General features: G+C 33.2%; 1 protein-coding gene across 5 annotated transcripts in view; it reads right to left on the reverse strand.

Annotated features, from left to right (window-relative positions):
• Positions 1-386: 386 nt before the first annotated feature.
• LOC123716958 (GTPase-activating protein CdGAPr) overlaps positions 387-26,093 on the reverse strand; it is a 61,613-nt gene continuing 35,906 nt past the window's right edge. For 3 of the 5 annotated variants that reach the window (XM_045672678.1, XM_045672676.1, XM_045672677.1), the window contains exons 4-26: positions 25,901-26,001; positions 25,106-25,238; positions 24,180-24,342; positions 23,011-23,195; positions 22,519-22,610; positions 22,312-22,369; positions 21,492-21,618; positions 21,062-21,240; positions 19,608-19,803; positions 18,823-18,951; positions 14,897-15,047; positions 14,383-14,472; positions 14,016-14,107; positions 12,276-12,414; positions 11,717-11,777; positions 11,448-11,560; positions 10,768-10,883; positions 9,081-9,210; positions 7,057-7,163; positions 6,455-6,592; positions 5,001-5,075; positions 1,421-3,370; positions 387-1,120 (exon numbers count right to left, since the gene is read on the reverse strand). In XM_045672678.1, coding sequence (XP_045528634.1) covers positions 1,033-1,120; positions 1,421-3,370; positions 5,001-5,075; positions 6,455-6,592; positions 7,057-7,163; positions 9,081-9,210; positions 10,768-10,883; positions 11,448-11,560; positions 11,717-11,777; positions 12,276-12,414; positions 14,016-14,107; positions 14,383-14,472; positions 14,897-15,047; positions 18,823-18,951; positions 19,608-19,803; positions 21,062-21,240; positions 21,492-21,618; positions 22,312-22,369; positions 22,519-22,610; positions 23,011-23,195; positions 24,180-24,342; positions 25,106-25,238; positions 25,901-26,001 — 4,613 coding nt within the window. In that variant the 3' untranslated portion in view covers positions 387-1,032. Of the gene's footprint in view, positions 1,121-1,420; positions 3,371-4,348; positions 4,392-5,000; positions 5,076-6,454; positions 6,593-7,056; positions 7,164-9,080; positions 9,211-10,767; positions 10,884-11,447; positions 11,561-11,716; positions 11,778-12,275; positions 12,415-14,015; positions 14,108-14,382; positions 14,473-14,896; positions 15,048-18,822; positions 18,952-19,607; positions 19,804-21,061; positions 21,241-21,491; positions 21,619-22,311; positions 22,370-22,518; positions 22,611-23,010; positions 23,196-24,179; positions 24,343-25,105; positions 25,239-25,900; positions 26,002-26,093 lie in introns of those variants that run through there. The other 2 variants (XM_045672679.1, XM_045672680.1) reach the window with 2 other exon arrangements.

Genomic DNA, 26,093 nt, shown 5'->3' on the forward strand with positions numbered 1-26,093 from the left:
CAAAAATTATTCCTGTCAATACGTACATAAGCACTATTGTACCTATCCTGTTATCGATATGCACCTTAACAATTGTTATGCACATCACTACACCTCTCCATGAGACCCGTTAGTGCGAGCGAGACAGACAGATAAATATGATTTATGACACGAGACTTTAGCATCTACTAACAGCGTCGTCTAACAATAGTCATTAATGATGTTCAGCCATTTTGCGCCGAAACTGGCTGGGGCATGGGGTCAACTCCTAATTTCCAAAGAACAGTAATAATTTACATTTTAAATTTAAAAAAATGTATGTCAGATGTTTGATTTTGTTTGACATGGTACAAGGCAGTTTGTTAAATGTAATAATTCATTGTACCATACAAGGCAGTTTGTTAAATGTAATAATTGCCGCTTGTTAAACGGCGCTGTTTAGTAAAGAGGCTAGGCTGTTGATTGAACGGCTAATTAAGCTATTTGGCTGCGAAATTATACTATTACAGCACGTAAGAAAATTTGACAGTACTGTTTAAAACTCCGTCAAACTCATGCTAGAGACCGATCTTCAAAATCACGTGACGTAAGTTATCTACCTACGAGATATTCAGAAATCAATATTCTGAACAAACATACTGGACATTGTCGTCATGTTTCTGTCTAATAACACAATGTTTTATATAAACGCGAATTGTATTAAAACTTCACATTCAATCGCGATTTTGGACAGACATCTTGCATAAGCACTCAAAACGTTGAGTTACATAAGTTTTAAATGTACTCAAAACCTTATTTTTTTGGTGTTTTGGACAATTGAAATGGCGGGCGTGAGGCGTTATTACCGCTGTGATCACGTGATCGAAGCCAGACATGCTACATTTTTGTACATACAATAAATTACAATTTACGAAAATTAAAACAATGATGTCATCCAAATAGATCACGTTATAACAAATCATAATATTTCACAATTAGCGTTTTTACCTAGCTTTAAATAGACGGTGTTTTTGTCACGTTATTGGCGTTACCGTTACCGTCTTTATTTAACCGTCAACCGGCGTTTGTGCTGCTCTGTGACTTCTGTTCGAACAACGCCGCCATATCTCGTATGTTGTATGATGGTGATGTTTTCTCTTTCCTGAAAATATTTGTTTTTATACAGTCTATCATCCGAAATTCATAATTAATCTTATTAAAAAACTGCTGTTAATTAAGCCTATTTTAATATCAAACTCGAAAACCGTAGTATTTAGTAGAAAAGCAAATGCAATTAGGAATGATATAAAAAACGAATCGTTTAGTGCTTTGTCAATCTATGTACAAAATTCTCTAGGTATTGGGATTTGGGACTACGTAAACACCAACGATTCTCCAATACAACCAACTATTTAGTATGTTGTATGGAAGATCGTTGGCCGACGTGCAAAACTGTACATACCTATCGTCCCTGCTTCGACTGGCTTCCCCGTTAAAGTCCTGAACGGGACTCAAAGGCGACGGGATAGTATCTAAAGCATTAGCACTTCTGGCTAACGAAAACCTCATACGTTGGCCCAAATCAACCGTATTTCTCCTTTCGAATTTAGCTTCTTTTAATCTCTCGCAATTTTCAATTTTTTCATCATCTTTTTTTAATTTGATCCGCGTCAATTGCTCTGGATTACTTCTAAACGATTGGGAACTATACTTTTCCCGCAAGAAATTCCTACGTTCTTCCTTATACTTCTCTATTCTCTCTCTGCTCAATTTCTTCTCCGTTTCGAAGCCTATTAAGTTCTTTATGTCAGGTTTCACGTCGAACCTTTGAACGAGGGATATTTTGTTTTCAGTTGTGGGTGTTATACTATCGATTTTTGGCTCAGGCTCTTCAGTATTGAGGTTTAAATCTGGGAGGAATTTAGACGTCCTTTTAACGTCGCGTACTTCTAAACTTTTGCGTCTATCTTTATCAGTACCAAATTCTTTGATAAAGGCATTTTCATCCAAAGATCGAGCGTTGCACGAGTTTTTGGATAATTTGTATGTTTTTGGTGAAACGGGCGGCGGTAATTTTACGGTTGCATCTCTTTTCTTCTCTGGTCTTTCTGGTGTATCCTTTTCCGATGAATTCTCAGCAGAGAACTTAACCTCAGTTTTGAATTTTTCAAAAGAAAACGGACCCTTTTGTTCGGTAGGACTTTCGAAACGTATGGCTAATTCACGAACATTTAAATTTGTTGAGACTTTAGGTTTTATCACATTCCCGTTTTCATGTTCGATAGATTCATTTTCCTTTGCACTTATATCTACTTTATCACAGATTTTTAGAGTATCAACGTTAATATTTTCATAATCACGTTCTGTATTAAAATTAACATTTTCATAATCAATATCTCTTTCCGGAGATTCTAATATCATAGCATTGACTTCTTCAATGCTTTTTCTAAAGAATTTAACTTGACTATAGACATCTACGTTTTCATCTAAATTGGTTTCTGTAGGCGTCTCTAATATAATAAGGTCCTGGGTAAAATCTTCAGGTTGGCACGCTTGCTGAGTTGGCAAACTTGCATCAGTCTGTGGAATGGTTGCTTCTTCGACTATAGACAGATTTTTCTCTAAATCTATATCTTCATAGACAGAATCTCTTTCGTTCGTAGGGGTGTCATTGATTATCGGTTCGTAATCTGGCGACTTTGACTTTGTGGGCGAACGGAATGTGATACTTATGGTAGATTTGAGAGGACTTTTTAATGGACTACCCGGAGAGCTTTTAGACGTACTAGAAGATTGTAAATTTATATAATTCGGCCTCGTATAGTTGTAGCACTCGTACAACTCGTCGTGTTTCAAGCTAACGTTCGAATAGCTCGACGAACTCTCATGCGACGAAGTCATTATTTTCATTAGATCCTCTTTCTTCGATATCTGTTCTGAATTTGATGACGTCGAGACAGCCGATAGTCTATTGAGATTCTGGTAACTTATATCTGTCGAATGTAGTGGGCTGGCTTCTAAACTCTCATGTGTTCGTTCCGAATAATCTCGTATAACTTTCATATTTTCGTAATCGGTCGCTTTCAGTTCACATTTAAGACATTTCTCCTCATCACAGTTATCGCAGTCGCTGGTTATTTTTATCGTGTGTTTGTTTTCGCTGGTTTCCGAGTCACTCTCTAGCGGATCGTAGTTTGGTGTGACTGGGGTTATGGGACTAGAGTTTATGGTGCTGGTCGTGAGGTTACCAGTCGAGTTTTCGACCGGCCAGTCTATCTTTATAAGCGTAGAATGCCCGTCTTTTCCGTGCCACGTGAGGCGGGTGATCGGTTTGTCGGGGTCATTTAGTACCGGGGCGTGCATGCCGCTGTAGCGCGCTGAGTTTTTTTGTTTCCGTGGCGAATTTCTTTCTCTGCAAGCGTTTTGTTAATTTAGCCCACAAGTAAGCTATAAACTTCCTACGATACTATGCTAGTTTTGCCGTGATCGCTTATTTTGTTTGATGAATTTCTGACTAATTTCTATAAAGGGATCAATCCTTATGTGTCTAGAGTCCAGTACAATGCACATGCATACAATCCATCGTTCAACTAGAATATTTATTTTAAGGGAATTTACAGCGAGTCTCACATTGAATTGACAATGTATAATTGTTAATCTATTACTACACGTACTTACGTCTAATACTTTTTCAACAACACAGTAAAGGGTGATTTTTTTTATATAATGTGAGGCACGCCTGGTCTCTAAGCAAATCTTAAGTATGGTCGTGAATCCGCTATCATCAAACAAATTTGTATGGAGCAAGGTGTTTTCGTACTAATCCGTTATCACGGAAAGGAAACATGTCGGGGACGAACATTATTTCAAAACCGCATAGTATCGTAGTACACTACTCTCAAATTGATAATGAGCATACAGATTTTCGCCAGTGGTCGACCAAGTGGTTCTATTGTGTACACGTGATCCTATTTCATCATGCCTCCTGCTGATGTCATGTGGAACATGGTGTGATGGTTGCTTCTTACAAACGTTGTGTAAAGCAAAAACTTGGCGATTAAAAAGAGTGGCGATTTATTGCCAGTTTTTCTCTTCCGTTCTACGCCCTCGATTTGAGAACTGGCAGTAAATGTAAAATTAGAAGCATTCAATATATATTAATTTTTATTGACGTTCCACTTATGTGTATTGTTACCTATATGAATAAATATTTTTTTTTGACTCCTATTCCTTTGGAACGAGGCGCAAAATGCTAATGCATTGTTCAGGGGATACGTCCACTGACGAAGATCTGTTTGCTCATTATTCTATATTTTGGGAGTACTGTGAAGCCATGAAATATTAATATGAATGATAAATTAGTGTTTAGATTGATGTTAGTTAGATTTACCTGTCTGTGTGTGCGTTCTTTCGCCACAGTAATTTTTACTATCCTGAAAAAAAAGGTATTTCGTCTGGGATTTAGCACACAATTATTTACATTGTATGCGTATATGATACTCATATAGAACACGATTTTATTTACCGAAAGTACTCAATAATAAAAGTATGAATATTTTGTTAAAGTTTTTTATCGTAATTTTTGTTTAATAACTAACACCATTCTAAAACACTTGCGACTTGAATTAATCCATTTTCTTACTACAACTATATTACTAACAAAAACATCTATGGGAGCGTTCGAGTATTACGTATCAAATTTGGGGGGGGGGGGGGGATCCCCCTTGTAAAACGTTACGATGCGGGGCGGGGATTGAATTACGCGTTATTGATAATATTATTTTCAACTTTCCAGTACTTTACACCACATAATGGTAAGTTTTAGAGGTAAAAAGACTCACTGGGTGATCACGAAACGTTTGACTATTGGCTACAGATAACAACGTTACGGCTTTCGTCTGGGGGGGGGGGGGGGGGGGGGAATCTCCAAAAAATGCGTGACGTAATACTTAAACGCTCCCTAAAGAACTACTGTAATTTAAAAGAAAATAGATTATTTCTAGCGTACAACATTAATATAGAAAATGACTGAATGAGCTTACCTCAGTTTGACATTTGAAAGTGTCGCTTGGGAGTCAGAAGTAGAAGACAGCGGACTGTCGCGGTCTTTGCACACCCTGTTACCACAATTTTAAGTTCATTCACAGATGTCTATATACATTTATGTAATTACGAGTTTTATAGCCGAAATTGACTTTTATTTTATTTGGATTTATGGTACAAATTTAACTATTATATAATAAAGTGATTTTTATGAAAATAAAAAATCTTCTACACGTAAGTGAAACTTGTTTAAAACCTTATTTTACGATTTTTTTTCTATTATATGCAACTTTACAGAAATTGGTTAAATAAAATTAAATTAGCTAAACTTTAACAAAAGGCTTTTATTATCATAGACATGAATACAAATAATACAATTATTTCATTTTACCTTATTACTACTGAGATTATTACAGAATTTCATTCATTGTAATAGAATGATTACTATCATTGTTATCGTTATTATATATGTTTGTTATAAATGGCTTTGAATCTCTTCGAATCAACCGTGGTAGAGACAAGAAAAAGATGGCGCGTAACCGAAAAATGTGACGGTAATTTTTTTTATAACGTCGATAAAGAATTTTCACTTCAATTATCCATTAATCTTTTCTAAGTACATTTTTAAGTATTACCCCCCCCCCACGCTTCACAATGGCTTATTTTAATTTTTCTATTGCATTAATAGACAGTTACTATAAAATAATATAAATAATAAAAATGCTGTAAAAATATGAGAATGTATATAGAGAATATTAATTCGAGAAGATAAATAACTATTGTTAAAAATTCCACCCTAGTTAGTGGTTCTAGGAGACAAGTGTCTTTCTTTTCTCTTTTCTCTTGCTCATAAAAAAACTCGCACCAATAGACAACTATTTTCGTGAATAAGACAATATTTCTCCCAATACAGTATAAAACGCTTTAGTATTGTCTTTTGTTAACATAACATAGCTTTTAAAAATTTAAAGAAAACATTTTTACCGGATTGAAGCTATGTATTATTATAAACTTATGATTATTAGCACGCGAAACGTCGGGAAAAATTTAAAATTATGTAAAATAACTATAAATTTATAATAATTCATTTGAATCCGGTAAAAAAGTGTTTTCTTTCAATAAAATGCTTTTACAATTTGTTTAATCTAGATCTCGAAAGTTCTATAAAAATACATAAACTACTGATTAGGTGATAGTAATAATTCTATATTCTCATTCCTGAAGTCGTAGGTTCGATCCCCGGCTGGATTTTCTTACTATGTGCGCATTTAACATTCGCTCGAACGATGAAGGAAAACATTGTGATCACCTCTTTGCATTATAGATTGATAGAATATAGATACATAAATCTGAGGTCCAGACCTAAAAAGGTTGTAGCGCCACTGAATTATATTATTGATACTATTTTGATTGATAACCTAAAGCATAATTGAGATATATATATATAGATTACCGTTTAGCAACAGCCTGCCTCCTTGGGCTTAGTGGTCGGTTGTAAGCCGGTCTCTTCTCAGCTAGTGGGCTGCAGGTTCCGCTCTCGTCGATATAACCCATGTCTTGTTGCTCCAAGTTGTCGAGGGCGACACGTTTTCTGAAAATAATAATAATAACTAATCATTCACATGCACACAGAGATACAGAAAATCAAACAACCAAGCCTATTAGATCTATGCCGTAGATGTTTGATACCATTTAGTGATAATTATTTTACTTAAAAAGTAGAAAACTTCTTTTGTTAAAATAGCTTTTACACATTAAGAAAAACACTTTTTGAACGGATTAAAGCTATGTATAATTCAAAAAAAATAATCCGACGTTTCGCGTGCTTACCGTGACCAGGCACGCTGAAAAGCACGCGATACGTCGGATTTTTTTTTAAAAGAATTATGTAAATAATTATAAGTTTTTAATAATAATACATAGCTTTAATCCGTTCAAAAAGTGTTTTTTTATTAAGTAGAAGACTTTTTGTGACTAAGAGATGTCGGTTTCCTCACGATGCACCGCTATAGTAACATACTTAACTGTCAGAACATATATCAATATTAAAAATACCTTTCCAAAGTGTCAGTGGGATGTACTTCGGCGCGCAACAACCTCCTCGGACTTGGCTCGTTACTCGCGGGATTCGAATCCACTGGCGAAGAGCAGGCCGAGTCATCCTGTAAATGTTAAAAAAAAACTAATAATTTAACACGAAAATAAATTAATATATGTCGCAGTAAAGTTGTTAAATTAATTAATTAAATATCGATATTCAATCAAGTCGCTAGCATTTTCTCCGCAACTATTTTTAATCGCCACGTTTTGAGTCATACAAATTTGAACTGGAGCAAATCAATCCCAAGGATTAGAATCATTTAAATAATCGTCAAATTTATAAAAAAAAAGCTTTATTGATTAATTTACGTTTAACGAGAGTTTTGCGTTTATACAGTGGTCATTCTGTAATTTGGGAGTTTGTTGTTAATACAATTTACTTATAAGGAGTGGTTTATCTTCTTAAGCCTGGTTGGTCGAACGTTTATCTAATGTTATGACATGTCGAAATAAAGTTTGATGTAACCTCGCTCATGAATATTATTCAGTAAGCGAATTGGCATCTGGGCCTAGGATACGATTTTGTTAACTTAATTAAAAATGTAATTGTCACATTGACTTCGAAGTAAAAAATCATTAATTCATATAGGTAACACTATGTACACTTATGAACGTCAATAAAAAATAAATATACGTTAAATGCTTCTAATTTAACATTAACTGCCACATCTCAAATCAAGGGCGTAGAACGGAAGAGAAAAACTGTCAAACTCTCCGCCACTCTTTTTAATTGCAAAGTTTTTTTTGTATTACGCAACGTTTGTAAGGAGCTGCAACCATAACACCATGTTCCACATGACGTCAGCAGGAGGCATGGTGAAATAGGAGCACGCACTTATATTCTAGAAATATTTCTCCCCCCCCCCCCCCCGCCATATTTCAGAGAGAGAGAGGGAGAGTTACGCAATAAGACGTTGTGTGAACTTAAAATACTTAATTTGAGATCAGAGTACAAACATGTACTCTTAAAAATGTAAAAATTTAATCAATAGTTATGCAGATAATTGATTAAGATTCATTAGAATCTCGTCAGAGTCGGCTGGAATTATTATTTTGTACGCTATCTTAATGAGCGGATAGATAGATAGCTAGTATTCATTTCTTAAAGAATCCCTCCCTTGTATGCAAATAGATATTTACAATTGTTACTTGTACACCAATTAGCTATCTACAATACAATTTATGAAGATGTAGATATTTTCCACTTTACTAAGGAGGGTTATAGAAATATTTTTTTGGAAGACTTTAGACTTTATTTAGCAGTATACACAAAGAATTTTACACCACACGCGAAGACATACAGACAAGATATACACTTCGACAGAAAAAACGCCTAAACCTACCATCTTCCCGAATACAAATACATGCATCAAGCCCACTAGTCATGTCAAACAAAATTTATAATAAACTACCGGAGACACTAAGAAATGAGAAAAAGATACATATATTTACAAACAAACTAAAAAAACTTCTTATACGTAAATGTTATTATAGCGTTAATGAGTACCTAGAAGATAAAAATATAGCTTAATTTCATGATTATTAATCCCTAAATATACAAAATTCAATAAATAAAAAAAATGTTATTCTATGTAATTGGTACTAGCCTGGAGTGTGAAGTTTTATGTGCTATTTTTTATCGTGTTGCTATTAGCTATGTTATATAGGTTTCGTAATGCCTTCTTTTGCTGTGCCCTAACAGGGTCCATAATATTGTACCTAGCTTTAAGCCTCATAAACATCTTTTGTAACGTTATGGAATGCAAATAAATACATGAATAACAATTTAGTATTTTCTTTAAAGTATTGAGTTGTTTTTTTAAGGTCAGTTTTTTAAAAAAAATCTATTTATAGTTTCTGTTTCATATATTTTGTGGTGTATGTAATCTGTTTTGGCTTGGAATATTGTCTAAGTGTTTTCTTTTATAATATAGATGTGTATCTGTAAGAAAACTTATAAATAAATTAACATAAAATACCTGCGCTTGCTGTCCCGTGTCGTCCTCCTCGCTGAACATATGTCTGTCCCTCTCCTGCGGCGAAAGGCGTAAACGCATCCCCGCTAACTCCGCCTGCCAAGGCTCAAAGTACGAATCACAGGAAGACGACCTGAAAGTAGATTTCAAAATTCTATTATTTATGACTTTTTACCGTATATTAACGTATTTCGACGGCGATTGTACTCACGCGCATTGAGTTTAACGAAATATTACTAGTCCTGTTATTTTAGAGATATTGATAGTCCATTTTGTATAGTTTTTATCTACAAAATAACTACTACTTAGTGTGTACTTCTTACAGTTATTTTACTTACGCATATTTTTTATCAATTTAATTAATAGAAAATTCAATAATTCAATTATTAGAAAATTAAATATAAAATAAAATTATTCAATTATTAGAAAATTAAATATAAAATAAAATTATTCAATTATTAGAAAATTAAATATAAAATAAAATTATTCAATTATTAGAAAATTAAATATAAAATAAAATTACTCAATTATTAGAAAATTAAATATAAAATAAAATTACTCAATTATTAGAAAATTAAATATAAAATAAAATTACTCAATTATTAGAAAATTAAATATAAAATAAAATTATTCAATTATTAGAAAATTAAATATAAAATAAAATTATTCAATTATTAGAAAATTAAATATAAAATAAAATTACTCAATTATTAGAAAATTAAATATAAAATAAAATTACTCAATTTAGAAAATTAAATATAAAATAAAATTACTCAATTATTAGAAAATTAAATATAAAATAAAATTACTCAATTATTAGAAAATTAAATATAAAATAAAATTACTCAATTATTAGAAAATTAAATATAAAATAAAATTACTCAATTATTAGAAAATTAAATATAAAATAAAATTACTCAATTATTAGAAAATTAAATATAAAATAAAATTACTCAATTATTAGAAAATTAAATATAAAATAAAATTATTCAATTATTAGAAAATTAAATATAAAATAAAATTATTCAATTATTAGAAAATTAAATATAAAATAAAATTATTCAATTATTAGAAAATTAAATATAAAATAAAATTATTCAATTATTAGAAAATTAAATATAAAATAAAATTACTCAATTATTAGAAAATTAAATATAAAATAAAATTAATCAATTATTAGAAAATTAAATATAAAATAAAATTATTCAATTATTAGAAAATTAAATATAAAATAAAATTATTCAATTATTAGAAAATTAAATATAAAATAAAATTATTCAATTATTAGAAAATTAAATATAAAATAAAATTACTCAATTATTAGAAAATAAAATATAAAATAAAATTAATCAATTATTAGAAAATTAAATATAAAATAAAATTATTCAATTATTAGAAAATTAAATATAAAATAAAATTATTCAATTATTAGAAAATTAAATATAAAATAAAATTATTCAATTATTAGAAAATTAAATATAAAATAAAATTACTCAATTATTAGAAAATTAAATATAAAATAAAATTACTCAATTATTAGAAAATTAAATATAAAATAAAATTACTCAATTATTAGATAATTCAATTTTTTGATGACATGTATAAAGCACTTCTCTACTCTTAATGGAAATGGTCACGTGACCAAACCTGAGCTATATATTAATCAGGTTAGGGGCTAATGAATTTTTACCTAGTATGATGTTTGAGGGGCGCGGCTGCTTTAATCGCTAAAGGCCCCAAGGTATCGCTCTCTGACACTAAAGACTCGCAAGACTTCGCCGGTCGAAGCGTAATTGCCACAATTTCCTGGAAATTTAATAATTTCATATTTAAATTGAATATCTACTGGTATTTTGGGTCTTTTTTGCCTTAAGGATTAAAAGGGACACGATAACTGTTTTAATATGCGAAAATCTTATATACAAAATATATGATAGAAAAAAAACAAATGAAGTCTAGTCAGAACTGCTTCGTAGGGTTTTTTGCTTTAAAAAGTTTATTTGACCGCCTTATCTTTATATATATTTAATTCCACTGTATGTGTATATCACTGAACTCATCTTAAACGGCTGGACCGATTTGAATGAATTCTTTTGTATGCCCTGGATGGTTTTGGTTCACAAATGCAGTCGGTTTTTCATACTTAGTTTAATATCCTAATCGCTTGAAATGCTGGACAACGTCTGTCGGATCCGCATGTGTTTATAAACTATATAACACTTAAAAATATGTTTATTTAACTATTATTTTATTAAATACATATCTTAACTAAATATCAATTGACGCCTAAATAGTTATATATATATATTTTTTTGTATGCATTCTGTATGCATATTTGCATATTTGTACTAATTTAAGTAAAAAGCTCACAGGCGGAGGGGGCGCGGCAGGTGGTGGCCTGTGGGGCCTAGGACGATGCAGCTTGCTCCTGCTGAAGAGGCCACGCCAACCTGACACTGAGCGCTTTAGGGCTCGCTTTGCACCTGGAATATGAAGTGTTGGTCAAGTGTCTGTTAGTTGATTTAAAAAATCTTGTAACATAAGAAAATTTAACAATTTTTTTGGGAAGTTTAGAGGCAATATATTTATTTAAAATAATTAAGCTTTTATAAACATAATTATGTTTTATTTTCATTCACCTGGTGCTGGTAAATCCAATACAGTGTGGTACTGAGGTAGATTATTTGGTCCGGAGCCAACCTGAAAAATAATTTCATATAAACTTTATACATATTTATATTATATTTGACTCTTTTTATAGGACAGGGCTTTGTGGGAGAAGTATGCTTCCTCTGAAATCGCATGTGTTATCAATAGTGTCATCAACATCCAACAAGAAGAAAATGAAATCTCAGTACTGTAAAGTATATATCAAAGTTCTTCATAATCTTCTAGAATAACCCTTATATGCTTAACAATTGTAAATGAGTAGTGTTAGCCTAGTGGCTTCAGTGTGATAGTCTCATCTCTGAGGTCGCAGGATCGATTCCCGGCTGTGCAACAATGGACTTTTTTATATTCGCATTTAACCGGTTTGCCTTAGACTTAAAAAATGGACGGCGTGTATGGGACACAGGAGGCAGATACAGCCAAACAGATACAGAAATCTGAGGGCCAGACCTAAAAAGGTTGCAGTGTCATTGGATTTTAATTAATTGTAAATATAGAGAGTAAAGATATACATATATAAAAATTAACCTCAATATATTTAGGTTTCAAGTGACCAGCGGGTTTGAGGTGAGTGGTGGCGGCCGCCGCGATGGCACCCGAAGGGGGAGGGTATTCGATCATCTCACTGCCGACACACACTTGGCCGCGACGCCGGGCTTCTTCCAGACTGGAATGACAAGTATTCATTACTATAATAAAACATTAAGAATTAAATTGAACTAAAATATACTTTAGTTTATTTATTGTATAAGTGTTCTTAATATAAAGGATGTTGCTGTGGTGGAAACACAAACTGTACACAGTTTTTCTATCCACCGGGACGTCGAACATATTTAAATCATTAACATATATATATGTCGCAGATTCAACGCGATTAATAATTGCAAAATTGGTGTTAGTACCGTCGTCCGACATTATAACACAGTCAGTGCGCACGTCCGGCGCAGGCGACGTTCGAAACTCAAGTGACTAAAGAATTCACTTACTGCCACGAAACAGTCGCGCCACTGACGTTTAGTAGATCACACAGACTAGGCATTGTCAATTGTCAACGTTGACAGTCTACCTTACCTTACCACACCGCATTCTACGACTAACTTCAGAGTGGCGGGAATTTTAAAATATTCATTCTCCGACATATATACTAAGGCCTATAAACTGTAAATTTATAACAATCAAACCATTAAAATTGCATGTAAAACGTCGTAAACAAATCGAAACACTGACGCGCCATAGCATAATTTATAATTGTTTGACTTATGTAGTATTTTTTTTATTTAAATTTAATATTGTTTTTTGTTATATTAGTAAGAAGTGTCGCTGGTATCGAGTTTATTAAATTTAAACTATTTGAAAATATCTTATACGTTAAAATTTAACCTATAGTACAATAATATATTCCTAGATACCCTAAACTTATAAAAACTAATAACTGTAGTCTGTTAATGTAATAGCAAAGAGCCAGGAGGCTCATCTCATATTAAGTGATGATGGTCATTCATAGGAGGAGGTGACTAGGAGGCTCGCAAGAGCTTCAGCCTTTTAAGAAAAATGTTAATGCAAGGTTCCGTATCTATAGTATAATTGTCGTATATATATATATATGTGTGTCAGGAAATATGCTTTGCTTAATCATTGAATATCTTTGATTACTTTTAATCAGGGACTGTTCAAGTATTACGTAAGCACTATAAGGGGGGGGGGGGGGGGATCTTTAATTTTCTTATTTGGTGATGACGTCAACAAAAATTATTTATTTTTTTACACACATTACCCACACATAGTCCATGCTTGATAAAGAAATGCCTTTAGAGGATTCCTACAAAAAAATAATACGTGTATGTACTACTATTATTTTTTTACGTGTATGTACTACTTTGCTTACTTTTGCTGACAAGAGAAAGAGGGGGAGGGGGGATAAATTGCAGGAAATATGCTTACGTAATACTTTTATTAGTTTTGCTATTATTATTACTTAAGCAATGAAAGGAGTTATTTTACGACCGATGACGAGGCGCGTTCAGGAAACCCAGGATAGTTCTGATTGAGTTTTGAGTGGAGTATTGTGGTGATGAGAGACCAGTTGGGTCTGGTAGGTTGTGATCAAAAGTAATATCGATTTGAAGCCGCTGCTCGGTCATTTAAACTTAATTGTTATAAATTAAAAGCAATCCATTTAAATTAAATATTACAATTAACCACTTAATTAAACTTAAAGACGATCTCCATATCGATGGAGCATCAATATTGTTCCAACATATTGCTTACCTTAACAGTTTAGTGGGAGGATGCAACGGTAAGCTCTTAGGCCTTCTGCCTGCTTCTAGCCCTCGCAGCTCTACTTGACACTCAATGCGATCCTGAAAAGTGTTTTTATATAAAACATTTAACCCCTATATACATATATTTAACCAACTTCACAAACACTGAGTAAAGTATAAGTTTTTTTCAAATTTATTTTTATAAAGAATTTTCTATATAATGGTCCTTCGGGCCGAATTTTTTGTGGGATTTTCTTCGATTTAGTTCTGAATGTATTTTCTGAACTTAGAATCTTACGTGAATTTTAACAACATCATACTAATCGTAGAATTCCCGATTGTCAAACGATTTTGTTACAATTTGCAACACTAACCTGTTCCAATGATTGTGGACCTGAGTCAGCTCCCTGCTCTTGCGCAAACAAATCTTCTGCGTAACAGATCAGGAATTCAGTTACAACGGCCTGAAAACATTTTTTTTTGTATAAATATAACTATTACATTGCATAAAAAAGGAACAAACTTTATTATTTGTATACACTAAGATCCCCCTCCCCCGCCCCTCTCATGGGCAGCTAAGCCATTCCATTTGAGATGAATGGTAATTGACATCATTTCTACTTAACACTTACATTTTATTTATACCATTTCTACTCTTACACAATCAGAATACTTTCCGTTTTAGCATAGGACATGTTGAAGATGTTGTTCAATATTGTTAGTGAATGTATAAAGTCTTATGAAAGTGGCTGGAAAAGGATGAAAATACGAAACATCACATTGCCCCAGGCGCTATAGATGTATTCTTTTTAAAGTATTAACAAACAAACGAGGGTTTTAAAGGCAAAAAACAGTACAAATTACACAAGAAAGGCATTCTCCATATACCTGTACGGCAACCCCCTGCAAAGCGTGTTGTGGTTTAGGCGAAGACAGCAAATTAGGCGCCCATACGATCGCCATATTGCGAGCTGTCATTCCCGTCGACTCGCTCAACAACGACACACGGCGCAGATGACGCATGAGATACGCTAGGGTCCTGAAATATGTACAATTAGGTCATAATTATTTCTAACCCATCTCAATAATAATCCTTTTCCTGTATTAAATACATAAATTGAACGTTTATAAATTATGTATAACCAAAATGTGATACTAATGAGAATTATCGTTGAAAACATGTTTCTTACATCGGCTATTTATGGAGCGTCAATGTTTCAAGGTGTCGCGCAATTCAATGACTATATTGTTGTGGTGTGTTATAGGTTAGTATAAGTTAGTTATTTTGAATCTGTTCAACGTGCTGGTCAACTGGCCAGCCAGTTGGCTGGTGGACATAAAAACTGTGTTTGTGTTTCCACAACTGTTATAAGCTTCTTTTTATTTCAAATTATGTATAAGCAAAATGTGATACTAATGAGAATTCTCGTTGAAAACATGTTTCTTACATCGGCTATTTATGGAGCGTCGATGTTTCAAGGTGTCGCGCAATTCAATGACTATTTGGTTGTGGTGTGTTAGAGGTTAGTATAAGTTAGTTATTTTGAATCTGTTCAACGTGCTGGTCAACTGGCCAACTGGCTGGTGGACATAAAAACTGTGTTTGTGTTTCCACAACTGTTATAAGCTTCTTTTTATTTCAAATTATGTATAACCAAAATGTATACTAATGAGAATTCTCGTTGAAAACATGTTTCTTACATCGGCTATTTATGGAGCGTCAATGTTTCAAGGTGTCGCGCAATTCAATGACTATATTGTTGTGGTGTGTTATAGGTTAGTATAAGTTAGTTATTTTGAATCTGTTCAACGTGCTGGTCAACTGGCCAACTGGCTGATGGACATAAAAACTGTGTTTGTGTTTCCACAACTGTTATAAGCTTCTTTTTATTTCAAATTATGTATAACCAAAATGTATACTAATGAGAATTCTCGTTGAAAACATGTTTCTTACATCGGCTATTTATGGAGCGTCAATGTTTCAAGGTGTCGCGCAATTCAATGACTATATTGTTGTGGTGTGTTATAGGTTAGTATAAGTTAGTTATTTTGAATCTGTTCAACGTGCTGGTCAACTGGCCAACTGGCTGATGGACATAAAAACTGTGTTTGTGTTTCCACAACTGTTATAAGCTTCTTTTTATTTCAAATTATGTATAACCAAAATGTATACTAATGAGAATTCTCGTTGAAAACATGTTTCTTACATCGGCTATTTATGGAGCGTCAATGTTTCAAGGTGTCGCGCAATTCAATGACTATATTGTTGTGGTGTGTTATAGGTTAGTATAAGTTAGTTATTTTGAATCTGTTCAACGTGCTGGTCAACTGGCCAACTGGCTGGTGGACATAAAAACTGTGTTTGTGTTTCCACAACTGTTATAAGCTTCTTTTTATTTCAAATTATGTATAACCAAAATGTATACTAATGAGAATTCTCGTTGAAAACATGTTTCTTACATCGGCTATTTATGGAGCGTCAATGTTTCAAGGTGTCGCGCAATTCAATGACTATATTGTTGTGGTGTGTTATAGGTTAGTATAAGTTAGTTATTTTGAATCTGTTCAACGTGCTGGTCAACTGGCCAACTGGCTGATGGACATAAAAACTGTGTTTGTGTTTCCACAACTGTTATAAGCTTCTTTTTATTTCAAATTATGTATAACCAAAATGTATACTAATGAGAATTCTCGTTGAAAACATGTTTCTTACATCGGCTATTTATGGAGCGTCAATGTTTCAAGGTGTCGCGCAATTCAATGACTATATTGTTGTGGTGTGTTATAGGTTAGTATAAGTTAGTTATTTTGAATCTGTTCAACGTGCTGGTCAACTGGCCAACTGGCTGATGGACATAAAAACTGTGTTTGTGTTTCCACAACTGTTATAAGCTTCTTTTTATTTCAAATTATGTATAACCAAAATGTATACTAATGAGAATTCTCGTTGAAAACATGTTTCTTACATCGGCTATTTATGGAGCGTCAATGTTTCAAGGTGTCGCGCAATTCAATGACTATATTGTTGTGGTGTGTTATAGGTTAGTATAAGTTAGTTATTTTGAATCTGTTCAACGTGCTGGTCAACTGGCCAACTGGCTGATGGACATAAAAACTGTGTTTGTGTTTCCACAACTGTTATAAGCTTCTTTTTATTTCAAATTATGTATAACCAAAATGTATACTAATGAGAATTCTCGTTGAAAACATGTTTCTTACATCGGCTATTTATGGAGCGTCAATGTTTCAAGGTGTCGCGCAATTCAATGACTATATTGTTGTGGTGTGTTATAGGTTAGTATAAGTTAGTTATTTTGAATCTGTTCAACGTGCTGGTCAACTGGCCAACTGGCTGATGGACATAAAAACTGTGTTTGTGTTTCCACAACTGTTATAAGCTTCTTTTTATTTCAAATTATGTATAACCAAAATGTATACTAATGAGAATTCTCGTTGAAAACATGTTTCTTACATCGGCTATTTATGGAGCGTCAATGTTTCAAGGTGTCGCGCAATTCAATGACTATATTGTTGTGGTGTGTTAGAGGTTAGTATAAGTTAGTTATTTTGAATCTGTTCAACGTGCTGGTCAACTGGCCAACTGGCTGGTGGACATAAAAACTGTGTTTGTGTTTCCACAACTGTTATAAGCTTCTTTTTATTTCAAATTATGTATAACCAAAATGTATACTAATGAGAATTCTCGTTGAAAACATGTTTCTTACATCGGCTATTTATGGAGCGTCAATGTTTCAAGGTGTCGCGCAATTCAATGACTATATTGTTGTGGTGTGTTATAGGTTAGTATAAGTTAGTTATTTTGAATCTGTTCAACGTGCTGGTCAACTGGCCAACTGGCTGATGGACATAAAAACTGTGTTTGTGTTTCCACAACTGTTATAAGCTTCTTTTTATTTCAAATTATGTATAACCAAAATGTATACTAATGAGAATTCTCGTTGAAAACATGTTTCTTACATCGGCTATTTATGGAGCGTCAATGTTTCAAGGTGTCGCGCAATTCAATGACTATATTGTTGTGGTGTGTTAGAGGTTAGTATAAGTTAGTTATTTTGAATCTGTTCAACGTGCTGGTCAACTGGCCAACTGGCTGGTGGACATAAAAACTGTGTTTGTGTTTCCACAACTGTTATAAGCTTCTTTTTATTTCAAATTATGTATAACCAAAATGTATACTAATGAGAATTCTCGTTGAAAACATGTTTCTTACATCGGCTATTTATGGAGCGTCAATGTTTCAAGGTGTCGCGCAATTCAATGACTATATTGTTGTGGTGTGTTATAGGTTAGTATAAGTTAGTTATTTTGAATCTGTTCAACGTGCTGGTCAACTGGCCAACTGGCTGATGGACATAAAAACTGTGTTTGTGTTTCCACAACTGTTATAAGCTTCTTTTTATTTCAAATTATGTATAACCAAAATGTATACTAATGAGAATTCTCGTTGAAAACATGTTTCTTACATCGGCTATTTATGGAGCGTCAATGTTTCAAGGTGTCGCGCAATTCAATGACTATATTGTTGTGGTGTGTTAGAGGTTAGTATAAGTTAGTTATTTTGAATCTGTTCAACGTGCTGGTCAACTGGCCAACTGGCTGGTGGACATAAAAACTGTGTTTGTGTTTCCACAACTGTTATAAGCTTCTTTTTATTTCAAATTATGTATACAATATATAATTACATACAGCGATTGGTGGTGGGCAAAGCTATTTTTTTTTGTAGTATACATACAAAAAGGCGTTTACGGACAGTTTTAGTGAAGTCACAATACTTATATGCAGACAACACTCACCTATAGTGCGGTGGTGGTAGTTTAACAACGGTATCCCTCATGGCTTTTAATCTCTGCTCTTCAGGCACTTGCACCGCACTCACAAAACTATCGTACAACTGATACGTGCAGAGAGGGTTTGGCAACTCACTGGAACAACAAAATCACTTATTAATATAATTTAGTAGTAACTCGTAAACTGGATAAAATTACTTTAAACCACTTTTTATTTCAGAGTGCGTCTCCCTACGCACGCTCTAGTGTCTAGTCCAACAAACGTATGCCCGTAAAGACATTTTTTTTTAATAACTCATAAAATACACAATATTTCATGAAATCGCTTGTGACAGCTCTCGGCCAAACTAATATGCTATAATTTAAATATTTTTTTTTAACTTATAATTATTAGCACGCGAAACGTCGGGAGAAATTTAAAATTATGTAAAATAATTACAAGTTTATAATAATACATAGCTTCAATCCGGTAAAAAAGTGTTTTCTTTAAATTTCACTCTTCGTGTAAACTGTCAACGTTGTCGTCGTTCCACAACTGAGCGTTTTAACGCAGTTTTGCCACGCACCACCACTATGTGGAACCAGCTGCCCACTGAAGTATTTCCGAACCGATTCGACTTAGAGTCCTTCAAGAAAAGAGCGTACCAATTCCTGAAAGGCCGGCAACGCACTTGCTAGCCTCCTCGCAATGTGAGTGTCCATGGGCGGCGGTATCGCTTAACAATTAAATAAATAAAAAATAAAAATAAAAAACACCAAAACGACTTTATCATAAATAAAATACGTCTTACCGAAAATAGCACTTCAATAAACTGGCCAAGGCATGCGGATCCCGCTGTAATGGCGCGGTTAGGTCGGGCGGATGACCAGCGTCGAAAGCGGCGCGTAAACGCTGCGTCAGCGCCGCCCCACCAGACAAACGGTAAATGCCGTCCACTGCTCCACGACGCTCTATTGCCCTCGAGCATTCCACTAGGACCAGTGGCACTGGGGATTCAAAGTATCCTTAAGTCACAGAACACAGTTGGTTACGATACAATCATATTTTTTAAAGGAATCGAAAACTTATTAAGAAAAATATAGTTTCAGAACAACTTGAAATTGATTACTTTTGGTGCAATACAATATTCTACTAAATGAATAAAATTTCAGCTGTAGCTACTACGAGTTGTTAATTTTTTGTATGTTATCAAATGGTTTATCAAAAAATACTATATATATTCTGATTTTTGAATTCCGTTCAATTATGACAGCTATCATTTGTTGTCAGAGACTACAGACCATTTTGGCCGGACACATTTTTCAATTTCAATACGACTCGAACATTTTATTTGTCAGTGAATGTATCATTTATTAATCGCCGTGTTCCACATTAAAGGTGGATTTACGACGAGCGATAATCACGTCCCTCTTCATCACACAGAAGTACAGAAGTGAGTTGCCAAACCCTCTCTGCACGTACCAGGTGTACAGTAAGGGCGTGTTGAGAGTTATAATCAATTGTCTTTAAGAGAGTAATTTAATGTTATTCTTGATACAATATTGATTACAGTAGGTAATATGAGGCAGCCACGAGCTTGGTGTGACTTCGCAGTTAGCATTATATAGAAGCAGCGCGCTTCTATGTGTGCGTTGCGTGTACGCGTCTTGGTCGTAGTGTGATATTGTTTACCAACGCGAGTCTAGTTACAACACTTATATAATGAACGGCTTTTAAATCATTAATATTAATTGCTATAAATAAAGATTATATACATAGATGTCAATGGTATTGTCTTTGTTTAACATAGCTTTTACACATTGAAAGAAAACAATTTTTTAACCGGACTTAAGCTATCTGTATAAACTTATAATTATTTACATAATTTAAAATTTTTCCGACGTTTCGCGTTCCGCTAGAGAGAAAGTTGTGTTATCTGTATTTATGTCCCCGGATATAAAGTCGATATCAACTCCTGGGAAATAAATACAGATAACACAACTTTCTCTACAGCTGCGATACATTTTGACATTCAACACCTTTTGTCTTCAGTCACCGTGACCACGCACGCTGTAAAGCACGCGATACGTCGGAAAAAATTAAATTTAAAATTATGTAAATAATTGATTTCTTTCAATATATAGATGTGGTTAATATTGCATTGAATAACCATTTGGGTCAATTATTTCAGGTTAGACATACTACTAAATCAAATTAATTTTAACAGAAATGGATTGAAGATCCTAAGTATTTCAAACACCTCACCATCATGACCGCAATTCAACAAATGTTCTCCCAAATCGCACCCAAACACCCTCTCCCTCAAAATCCCTTGCTGTTTGAGGCTCCGTCTCGATGGTCTTGAGAGGATGAAGCTTCGGAACAGTGATATTAACTTGCCATGCTTGCGGAGCACCGGTTTTATTGGGGCCACTGCCACGGACCTGTGGAATTGTTACCACTATTAAGACTAAATTTATATTAAATAATTCATATAAATATAACAAACCCAATCTTGTCTTTATACACTAGTTTTGTTACTTCTATATGTAATTTAAATAAAAATACTACTTCACACATATACATTATGATTTCAATATATGTCAAAAAAGTACATATATCATAGAAATTACTCGATACTATACAAATTTCATACTGATTCGGTGAGCCACTTTGTTATATATATATTTCTTACCCAACGATAGGCGGCGGTTGTGTCATATGTCTTGGCACCTTGTCTCCAATGACAGCAACACAGTGGTGGGGGAAGAAACCCACTCGAAAACCACGCTTACCACGCCACCAGGTCGATTCTTGGGGACCTGGAAATAATTCTAGTTAGTAGAGCGCCAATGACTACGGATTAAGAGACAATTCACATGTACGAAATTATTACGACACAAACAAATCTTTCATAAAGACAAAAATAATACAGATATAGATTTATTCAAAAATATATCTGGCTAGAGTATATAAACATATAAATGTACAGTCAACGACTTCTTATAATGGACCTAAATGAGGTATTTAGGTTTTAAAGTCAATTTAAAAACATACAGCTGCATAGGTCAATATAATTATTATAAAAAAATATTATTTTGACAAGATATTTCAATACACACACAAATTTGACAACAATAAGAAAACACTGTTGCACTCGGCTGCGTTATCCCAACACAAATGAGTTTCATACGATAATTATACAATAATTCAGAATTCCCCAGGATATTAATATTTTCCTTATATTGTTTGTATGATTATTTACTACTTGTCGGTTATTGGGTTGAGGGTCAATAGGATAACTTCCGGTTTTAGATTATAGTTCTAAATTCAAATTTAACTATTTTTAATATTTGGTAGAATATTTATACAAAATGCTAACACTTAATAAATGTTTGTAATTTTTTCATTCCTACCTTGCAGCAAAGTTAATCGGGTAGTCGATTAGTCTTTTTTTAAGTATACATACTATTAACTATGTAGTGTTTAGTATTATAACAAATATTCTCACTCACCAGGCATATCTATAATAGAGATCATATCACCCACTTCAAAACTTATTTCATCTCGAGCCTGAAAAACATTGTATATGTATTATCAGCATATTATTTTATGAACTGGTTACTCTCTATTATAATATTATTTTAAATGTAAATAATAAACAAAACATTATTAATTTTTAACACTTAAAAAATATAGAAAATTGTGAGTTGCATTCTTACCTGTGAAACATATTTCCTGACCGAATAAGCAGCTGCCACTGCGGGTGTATTTATTGAATTTGAGTCTTCATTGGATACAAGGAGCTTGTGACCTGTGAAACATATTACATATTTTAACATATATAAAAAAATAAAGTCGTATAGAAAATAAATACAAAGTTATTATTATTTCTTGCAATGTACGAGTGTAGTAAAAACTACCGATATTTATCAAAATCTATAGTTGCAATATATGTAAATAATTAAGCATAAAATATTGTATACGATGCGCTTATTTATTTGAGTGTGGTAGTTTTTTTTTTTAATTTCAAGTACATGGCCTTCACATATAATTATCACATGTATACAAAATTCGAAAAACTATTTTAAGCATGGAGTTTGTTACCCATTCTTCTCCATAGAACTACCTTTTGGAAGAAGTCATTTATAAAAAAAATATTTTTACTTCTAATTTTGACTTTTAAAAGACATTTGGAACAGTATAAATAGTACCTTTATTATCCATCTGTAGCCAGTTAAGAGCTGGACCACAATTGATGGAGTCGTCGGCGATGATGGACAGGTGGTGAACATAATCCGATATCAACTGTTGGTATTCCACCTCATCCTGCATCATCTCTGCTGTCATCGCCACTTTAAGGTTCGGTAGACCGGAGACTTTTCTGTCGTATATACACCTGTAAACAAATTAATATATACGTAAGTACGCGTTTTAGAAGCCTATGTTACCTAGGACTATTTCTAAATTTTAAATCAGTAACTAATAATTCTTTCCTTTGGAGTAGACTCTTGGGCCGTGGGGGTCAAGTTAACAGGGGCTAATTAAAGATTTAAGTTGGCGCCTGGTAGAGAGAACTGGGGACCCCAGAGCTGGTGCTTTCTTCTCTCAACGAATAAGTATCGCGATACAGCGAGAAAATGCTTCCAGTGTTAAAGGTACACTGGCCACAGGGACCAAACTTTTTGAATTTATTTTGATTTTGATTTTAATTTTTATACAATTTTTTTTTAAATACTGTATATTTGATTGTAAAATGTATATTGTATACATGTTGATGTATATTGAATGTAATAAAAAATGTAAAAGTTAAAGATAACCCTATTTATATGTATAAAGTTAGTGTATATTTTTAAAGAAAACACTTTTTTAAGGGATTGAAGCTATGTATACATACATACACACATACACATACATGAAAATTCAAAATTATGTAAAATAATAATAAGTTTATAATTCTTTAAATGTGTAAAAGTTTTGTTAATAAAAGACAATACTATATTGTATATTTTTACAAATATACCAGACTTAACTCGATAAGTATTTTATTAATATAATGTATTTATAGTTTCTAATATTACTTATTATTATTGATTGTTGTTGTTTCTTTGTATTATTTTAAAGAAAACGAAGTTAATGTGGCCAAAGAAAGAGAGATTTTAGCAATAAGGCTTTTAATAAAGGTAGGCTGCTCTACACCCTTGACTTGCGAGCTAGTAGTTAATATAAATTTTCAACTAATTTAACTTGTTTTCTAACATCCATAACTGTCTTTGTTTGTTTCTTAATTCAACGATGAGGGGTCTCGGGTTCCAATCTTAGTGGGGCAAAAATTAAATTAACGTTTCAGTCTTTTCAAAATGGAGAACTTGTAGTGAATTACCTGTGCAACATCTCATCCAACTGCAACAGGTTCTCCTTGTTCCTGGTGAGCGTCCACTCCCTAACATCACTGGCTTCAGTCCAACTGCCACTGAGGGTCCTGCTGTCCACTGAATCGTCACACGTGGAATTCACGTGCGAACGGACTTTGAGACAGACCCAGCCTGGAAATATTGTTTTGAAGTAAAATATAATAATAAACAATTTAACAATCACAATACACAAAATATAGGTATAGGAACTGTTACAATTTTTTTTTCTACTAAACCACCCAGACGAAAATTGGCTAAAAAAAAATTAACAAAGGAATAAATCAAGTTAAGTGTGCAAATACATATATAAAACTTTTCATAAGGAATAATTAATAAGGAATAATATTCAGATTTCAAAGTAATATTCAGATTTTAAAGTAATATTCAGATTTTAAAGTAATATTCAGATTTTAAAGTAAAATTCAGATTTTAAAGTAATATTCAGATTTTAAATCAATATTCAGATTTCAAAGTAATATTCAGATTTTAAAATTTATTTTCAGATTTCAAAGTAATATTCAGATTTTAAAGTAATATTCAGATTTTAAAGTAATATTCAAATTTTAAATCAATATTCAGATTTCAAAGTAATATTCAGATTTTAAAGTAATTTTCAGATTTCAAAGTAATATTCCGATTTTAAAGTAATATTCAGATTCAAGACTCTTCAATACTAAGAGTCTAGAACATAATGCAAACTTAAATCTTCTTTTAAAGCCTCTAACATACTTTTGTCTTTTTGTAATTCAAGCAGCGATTCCGGTACCAATTAGAATACGCGCCTAAATGTTAAGTATGCTTTCCATGTGTCAAATATTGGATTTAATACAGAAGTCACACTTAACTCTTAAGTCTTGTCACCAAATATTACCAAAGGTGTTTATCAGTAATATACCTTCTTGCGGGAGTCCCTCAACAGCTTCACAAGGCACCAGCTCCACACTTAACCCGCCAAGCGAGACCCTCTCATAGTGAAAGTGCGCACATTCCTCTAGCTTTGGAAATCGGCAAGCTGGCGAAGGAGCCGGCTGAAATTAAAACAATAAATTAACTAAACTCTAAGTATTTTTTTAATTTATTTCTTCATTAAAAATATGTTCAAAAGCCACAAGAAATATACTAAAATGATCCTATGGAAGCCTAAAGGAACCTAAAGGAAGTATTCTCCACCAGTCTAAACCACTGTATGGTGGGAAGTTCCAAGTGGCTAAAATTGAGAAGTTGTATATATCTTTAGCCGGAAATACTGAAAAATGATATAGATAGACAAAAATAGAAAGAGAATGTTACTATCAAGCGTATTGCAATTGTTGCCGATTAACATTTAGCAGGAAGGTTTATCATACGCAATTCCACCCGCATCACCTGGACGTCAGTCATTCCACAACCGAGGACTTTTAAAGCATTATTTGTCGCGCGCCACCACTCGTGGAACCAGCTGCACACTGAAGTATTTCCGAACCAATTCGACTTAGGGTCCTTCAAGAGCAACGCACTCCTGAGCTCTCCGGCATTAAGAGTGTCTATGGGCGGTGTTACTTAACATCATCAGCCTCGTGCACGTTTTTCTCCAAATAAATATCAACATTGATTGAATCAGTTACCATAACACATATAGAGTTCTTGGTTTTAATCACTTAATTTTATACATACAAAAATTAATTAACAAATAAACACAAAAATTACCAACCAGTTCGTCAAAGTCGAAGGCCGAAGCGTGGGGCGCCGATTGGCTCATCGCTGAACCAGGTGTCACTGGACTGACAGACAGCGCTGTCAGAGACATTGACCCTGAAAGTGGGGATTTAGATTTAGGGACATATAGATGAACGCTTATGTGTTTGTATGGTGTAGTATTCTTATATTTTTCTTTATCATTGTGC

The sequence above is a fragment of the Pieris brassicae genome, chromosome 12 (assembly GCF_905147105.1).
Source record: "Pieris brassicae chromosome 12, ilPieBrab1.1, whole genome shotgun sequence".
NCBI classification, from domain to species: Eukaryota; Metazoa; Arthropoda; class Insecta; order Lepidoptera; family Pieridae; genus Pieris; species Pieris brassicae.